The sequence below is a fragment of the Salvelinus sp. IW2-2015 genome, linkage group LG25, assembly GCF_002910315.2.
Source record: "Salvelinus sp. IW2-2015 linkage group LG25, ASM291031v2, whole genome shotgun sequence".
Classification (NCBI taxonomy): domain Eukaryota; kingdom Metazoa; phylum Chordata; class Actinopteri; order Salmoniformes; family Salmonidae; genus Salvelinus; species Salvelinus sp. IW2-2015.
This window is the reverse complement of record NC_036865.1, coordinates 24,997,748-25,005,047: the sequence shown is the minus strand read 5'-3', so window position 1 is coordinate 25,005,047 and position 7,300 is coordinate 24,997,748. Positions and strand designations below refer to the sequence as shown.

The 7,300-nt window shown below is 47.4% G+C and overlaps 1 protein-coding gene across 1 annotated transcript in view; it reads right to left on the bottom strand.

The window, feature by feature from the left end:
- The window catches only part of LOC139022984 (uncharacterized), an 8,922-nt gene extending 5,383 nt beyond the window's left edge, over nt 1–3,539 (bottom strand). Inside the window, exons 1-2 of the mRNA XM_070434844.1 lie at nt 3,514–3,539; nt 2,138–2,735 (exon numbers count right to left, since the gene is read on the bottom strand). Of these exons, the coding sequence (XP_070290945.1) occupies nt 2,138–2,735; nt 3,514–3,539 (624 nt within the window). The remainder of the gene's footprint in view (nt 1–2,137; nt 2,736–3,513) is intronic.
- Between the last annotated feature and the right edge of the window lie 3,761 nt (nt 3,540–7,300).

The following is a 7,300-nucleotide window of genomic DNA, read 5'->3' as shown; positions in this document are numbered from 1 at the left end:
AGTAGTGTTGGAAGGTGGATGTATACTTCTACTGCTGGTCATCTGATAGGGAACAGACCAGTAGTGTTGGAAGGTTGGTGAGATTGTTGGCTTCTACTTGGCGGGTCAGGAGGAGTAATTTTCCCTTGAAGGCTTTGACAAGGCTGTACATCTGATGTGCAAAAAGGCCCTTCCCTTGTAGTTTGTAATTCAGTGCATTCATGAGGGCCATGATGTCCTCGGTGAAGGCAAAATCAGCCAACCATTCTTTATCTTGCAGTTGCAGTTGAGGGAAATCCACCTATTTTCCTTTCATTTGCAAAAACTCAGCAATCTCTGACTTCAGGTCCCACACCCTTTAAAGTACCTTCCCCAAACTCAGCCATCTCATGTTTGTGTGGTAGGGGAGATCTGCATGACCCAACTCTGTCTCTTCCAACAGTGAGACAAACTGCCTTTGGTAGAGCAGSAAAATAATTTTCTGATCTGGGTTCAGCTCAGCTACTTGATCTTGTATCCTTTTCAAAAGGCCAACGTTTTATCCTGTCAAGTTTGGGCACCCATCAGTGGTCACACTGGATAACTTTTCAAAAYTCAGTCCCAGCTTTGCCACACACTTATTAACCTCCTACAATAAATMTTTCCCTGTGGTTGTGCTCTTCATTGACTGCACTGAAGCAAGCTCCTCTGTAATTTCAACRTCTGGGGTTATGYCTCGTAAGAATATCAACAACTGCACCGTGTCACGTGCATCACTGCTGTCATCCAGGGCCATAGAGAAATAGGTGAAATCCTTTACCTTGTCTTTCAACTGTTATTCCATATTCTCCGCGATGTCTTCAAAACGCTGTGTCACTGTCTTGAGAGGGAAACATTTTCAAATAGCTCTTTCTTGTCGGGGTATTGCTGCAGAGTCAAACACTCTTTAATGAATTCGCACTCAGTGAATGGCTTGCTATGTTTAGACATTTTGTGGAACAGTACATACAGTTGAAGTCGGAAGTTTACATACACTTAGGTTGGAGTCATTAAAACTCGTTTTTCAACCACTCCACAAATGTCTTGTTAACAAACTATAGTTTTGGCAAGTCGGTTGGGACATCTACTTTGTGCATGACAAGTAATGTTTCAACAATTGTTTTCAGGACTATTTCACTTATAATTCACTGTATCACATTTCCAGTGGGTCAGAAGTTTACAAACACTAAGTTGACTGTGCTCCTTTAAACAGCTTGGAAAATTCAGAGAATGTATGTCATGGGTTTAGAAGCTTCTGATAGGCCTAATTTACCTAATTTGAGTCAATGGAGGTGTACCTGTGGATGTATTTCAAGGCCTACCTTCAAACTCAGTGCCTCTTTGCTTGACATCATGGAAAATTCAAAAGAAATCAGCCCCCAAAAAAAGTCTGGTTCATCCTTGGGAGCAAGGATGAACAATTAGCCTATCAGAAGCTTCTAAAACCCATGACATTTCCAAACTCCTGAAGGTACCACGTTCATCTGTACAAACAATAGTACGCAAGTATAAACACCATGGGACCCACGCTGTAACGGATTTCCTCTTCGTCTGAGGAGGAGTAGCAAGGATCGACCAAGTGCAGCGTGGTAAGTGTCCATAATAGATTTTTAATAAATCAAAGATGAACACAGAACAAAAAAACAAAACACGAACAAAACAACCGAAAACGTCCCGTATGGTGCAAACACTGAAAACAGGAAACAACCACCACAAACACAGGTGGGAACAGGCTACCTAAATATGATTCTCAATCAGAAACAATGATAGACAGCGCCTCTGATTGAGAACCATAGCAGGCCAACACACAGAAATACAACACAAGGACAACATAGAACACCAGATATAGAATGCCCACCCAAGACTCACGCCCTGACCACTAAAATAAAGACATAAAAAAGTCCCGTGTGGCTCATGGTAGAGCGCGCTGCAACGCAGGTTGTGGTTCAATCCCACGGTGGACCGATGAATATGTATGAACTTTCAATTAAGTGTCTGATAAGGAGCGTCTCTAAAACTTAATGTAAATGTAATGTAAAAAAGGAACTAGGTCAGAACATGACAGTACCCCCCCCCCCAAAGGTGCGGACTCCGGCCGCAAAACCTGAACCGATAGGGAGGGTACTGGTGGGCATTTCACCGCAGTGGCGGCTCTGGTGGCAGGACGTGACCCCACTCCCCAAGTCTTGGCCCACTGAAGTGGCGCCTTGGGAACGCGACCCTCGCCGCCGACCTCGGACTGGGACTCTTTTAGCGGCCCCGATAGGCGGGAGACATCTCGGCAGCGCCGACAGGCGGGCAACTCCGGCACGGCCGTGCAGGGACGGCAGCTCCTGACTGACGGGCGGCTCAGGCAAGCTCCTGACTGGACGGGCGGACTCAGGCAGCTCCTGACTGACGGAGACTCTGGCTGCTCTGGACAGGAGGGGGACTCTGGCTGCGCCGGACAGGAGGGGGACTTCTGGCTGCGCCGGACAGGGAGGGGGACTCTGGCTGCGCCGGACAGGAGGGGGACTCTGGCTGCGCCGGACAAGGAGGGGGACTCTGGCTGCGCCGGACAGGAGGGGGACTCTGGCTGCCGCCGGACAGGAGGGGGACTCTGGCTGCGCCGGACAGGAGGGGGACTCTGGCTGCGCCGGACAGGAAGGGGACTCTGGCCTGTGCCGGACAGAGGGGGACTCTGGCTGCGCCGGACAGGAGGCGGACTCTGGCTGCCGCCGGACAGGAGAGGGACTCTGCTGCGCCGGACAGGAGGGGAGACTCTGGCTGCTCCGGACAGGAGGGGAGACTCTGGCTGCTCCGGACAGGAGGGAGACTCTGGCTGCTCCGGACAGGAGGGAGACTCTGGCTGCTCCGGACAGGAGGGAGTCGCTGGAGGCTCCGGACTAAAGGGCGTCGCTGGAGGCTCCGGACTAGAGGGCGTCGCTGGTGGCTCCGGACTAGAGGGCGTCGCTGGTGGCTCCGGACTAGAGGGCGTCGCTGGTGGCTCTGGACTAGAGGGCATCACTGGAGGCTTCTTGCCATGGATTATCACTGGAGGCTTCTTGCCATGGATTATCACTGGAGGCTTCTTGCCATGGATCATCACTGGAGGCTTCGTGCCATGGATTATCACTGGAGGCTTCTTGCCATGGATTATCACTGGAGGCTTCGTGCCATGGATTATCACTGGAGGCTTTGTGCCATGGATTATCACTGAGGAAGGAGATGCGTTCTGTCTCCTAGAGATGAATGTATTTTGGTGCAAAAAATGCAAATCAATCCCAGAATAACAGCAAAGGACCTTGCGAAGATGCTGGAGGAAACAGATACAAAAGTATCTATATCCACAGTAAAACAAGTTGTATATTGACATAACCTGAAAGGCCACTCAGCAAGGATGAAGCCACTGCTCCAAAACCGCCATAAAAAAGCCAGTCTCATGGTTTTAATCATTTGGATTCATTTTTACTTGTAAATAAAATATATTGGAAAATATTCTGTATGGTCCAGAGTAATAAAATGTCTTAGACAGACCTGGCCACGCTCCTTAGGTTGCCCATGGTTGATGTGTGTTATGTGCTGATGGCTGTATTGTGTTAGTGTGTATTAGTGTGTATTAGTGTATATTAGTGTGTAGTAGTGTATATTTGTGTGTATAGATAAGACAGGATGAATGGGATGGGAGGAACACAGAGAGGTCTCACCTAATCAGGAGTTTTCCTGTATATAACAACTGACTAAAGCACTCTCTGCTCAGCCGACGAGCAGACAGAAAGCATAACAAAACCGGGGGGGGTGCAGAGAGAGGAGAGAGAGAAAAAACGACTTCCGTCTACAAGTTTGAAATATGCCAGAGAGAGAGAAAGAAAGAGGTAGAGAAAGACAAACAAAGAGAGAGGGAAGAGAGAATTGAGAGAGGGAGAGAGATAATTGAGGGAGCGAGAGAGAGAGCTGTAGAAAGATAAATGAGCTCTCCATGGAGCTCTGAGGGGAAACAGATCCCTTATCAGGCGTTGCTACTATTTACTGACATTAAGAATGATAATATCCATCAGCACCCTGTCAGCAACCCAAGTGAGCCCGCCACGAGAACAAAGGCACCACTGTCCCCCTGACGATTACAAGGACATGTTGATGTACCTGCCATTCAGGTGCAAAACGTGTCATCACCACACGCCCCGATCAAGGCTCTCGGCTCCACCCTGTCGATGACTAGAAGTGCCCCTCGGCAACTACAAACCATTCTCATATCCCTTCTTCCCCCTCGTTCTCATGGCAACGCCCAGTACCTCAACATGCACACATTCCATAGTCATGTTATTTTTTATTGTTATTCGTTAGTTATGTTGTATTTATTCCTTGTGTATCCATCTTTAGCTCTCCATTGTTGGAAAAGGACCTGTAAGTAAGCATTTCACTGTTAGTCTACATCTGTTGTTCACGAAGCATGTGACAAATAAAATGTGATTTGATTTGATTCCAACTGTCTAACTTAACGGCTACGGCCCGGTAACAGATTTCAGTAGCTTTAGCCATGCCGAGCTAGAGGGAGGACAATACACACAACAACTACTATAACAGCAGCGTCGGGAGGCATCTGGGTAATTACTTTTGGCCATCTTTCAAAAGCTGCCTTTCTCCGGAGAGAGATGTGTGACAATATATGACAAGAAAGCCAACAGTCTCCCTATAGACTGTAATAGGATCCATCATCACTGGAGCAGACACCTGTCTGGCACACAGAACAATGCTATGCCACCATGCTTGTTTATTAGGTGCCAGAAAAGTTTATGTTTGTTACGTTGACAGTGACAGTGACTTGATACTCCTTTTCATTATTTGGGAATCTCAAGCTTTTGGGTGGAAAGGAGGGAGGGTGGGATGGAAGAGAGGGAGGGAGGAGGAAGGAGGGAGGGATGGAAGAGAGGGAGGGAGGAGGAAGGAGGGAGGGAGGGATGGAAGAGAGGGAGGGAGGAGGAAAAAGTCTGATTCTCTATTAAGTTTTTTGACGCGGCACACATTGATTTCTCTTTCTTCCAGATAGCTGTCTGCCATCGGAGTCAGACGACATTTAACAATGACTCTTCTGTCACTCTTCTGGAGGAGGGATTCACACATTTGATATTTATGTATTTTTGTTTTTGCTGCCCCACAACAGATCCTTTCTTAAGACACTTTGAGTCCGGTTTTCATTTCAAACTACTATATATCTGCGGTGGATATGAAACCATGCAGAATACTATTCCTAAAAGTTTGACATCYGTATCTATCACGTGCATCCTCTGATTTGAATCAGTTAAAATGAGTTTTGTTTGCCTGATAGGCCTGTTGAAACATATTCACGTCAAATATGAAAATATACTGTCAAGGAAGGCAGGAAATATTGTTATTCCTCTTCATATTCCATGTAAAAAATAAAAACTATGAATAATCATACCAATCTGATTGATGTGTGACTAGATTTAAAATTCCATGAACATGAATTTATGATATTATCTGAATTTTATTATCTGAACGATCTTGCATTTGTAACTGATGTGAAATGGCTAGCTAGTTAGCGTGCGGCGTGCTAATAGCGATTCAATTGGTGACGTCACTCGCTCTGAGACCTTGAAGTAGTTGTTCCCCTTGCTCTGCAAGAGCCCGGCTTTTGTGGAGCGATGGGTAACGATGCTTCGTGGGAGGCAGTTGTTGATGTGTGCAKAGGGTCCCTGGTTCGAGCCCAGGCAGGGGCGAGGAGAGGGATGGAAGCAATACTGTTACACTTTTACATTTGCCTTTATGTATGTACTGTATGTACAGTACATCATCTGAACTAGGCTGCTGGTACTTTTGTCTGTCACAATATACACTCACCGGCCAGTATATTAGGTACAGCCATCTAGTACCGGGTCAGCCCCGTCTTTGCCTCCAGAACAGCCTGAATTATTCAGGGAATTCTACAAGGTGTCTGAAAATGTTCCTCAGGGAGGTTGGTCCATGCTGACGCTATGACATCACACAGTTGCTGCAGATTGGACGGCGGTACATTCATGCTGCGAACAGCCCGTTCCATCTCATCCCAAAGATGTTCTATAGGGTTGAGGGCTGGGTGTTTGTCTGCTGCAATAGCCCATCCGTGACGAGGATCGATTGTGCGTTCCGAGATGCTGTTCTGCACACCACTGTTGTACTGCACAGTTATTTGTGGCCTGTTAGCTTGAACAATTCTTGCCATTCTCTTTCGACCTCTCATCAACAAGCTGTTTTCACCCACAGGACTGCCRCTGACTGGATGTTTTTTGTTTGTCTCACCATTCCCTGTAAACCCTAAACACKGTCGTGAGTGAAAGGTCCTGGAGGGTGGCCATTTCTGAGATACTGGATCCGGCGCGCCTGGCACCAACAATCATACCCCGCTCAAAGTCACTTGTTTTACCCATTCTAACGTTCAACCGAACAGTAWCTGAATGCCTCGATGCCTTCCTGCCTGCTTTATGTAGCAAGCCGCGGCCACGTGACTAACTGTCTGTAGGAGCGATCCATTTTGGTGAACTGGGTGGTTTACCTAATAAACTGGCCACTGAGTGTAGACAAACTCCCCTCACTCAACCAAACCACATGTCCACAACCTGTTTCTGCATGGTCGGTCGGTCGGACAGACACAAGACAAAACAGTGGCAGAAGTTTGACACAGAAGGAGGTGGATGGGCTGTGCTGTAGGCATTAAACAAAATGGCTCATCTGGCAGATGTGTGTCTTTCTCTCTCTTCTGAACACTTCATAATTAGGCTTCCTCCTGCCTCCAAGCAGGGTACCACGGTGACAAAAGATGCCAATGGAGGCCGTGGTAGCTGGCGGCTCCTCTTCTCTCCTCAGTTATAAATAGTTTGACTGGATGATTAATGAGTGAGGCCGCCGAGCTAAAGACCCAGACAATGGCTGCTCGCGCAGCTGCCTGAACAAAAAACAAAAAAACAAGACAAGCCCTGTCCGGGGATAGAAAGGGATAGAATGGAGGGACTGAAGGCAGAGTGGCAGCGAGCAGAGTAGGCTAAATAAATAAATACTTTCAGAGCGACAGCTTCTGAACACTTTATTTAACCCCTGAGCACTTTGGGGAGGGATCCTCATTAACATTTTGACACGCTCAGATGAATAGAGAGGTCAGGCAGGTTGGGTAATGTAGAGAGAGAGAAAGAGAGTGAGAGAGAGAGACAGACAGAGAGAGAGGAAGACAGACAGAAATAGAGAGAGGGCGAGAGACATAGAGAACTGCATTCTTCTATGACGGGGAAGAAGAAGCCAGAAGAGCCCCCTGGGTAATTCCAGAGTAAGAACA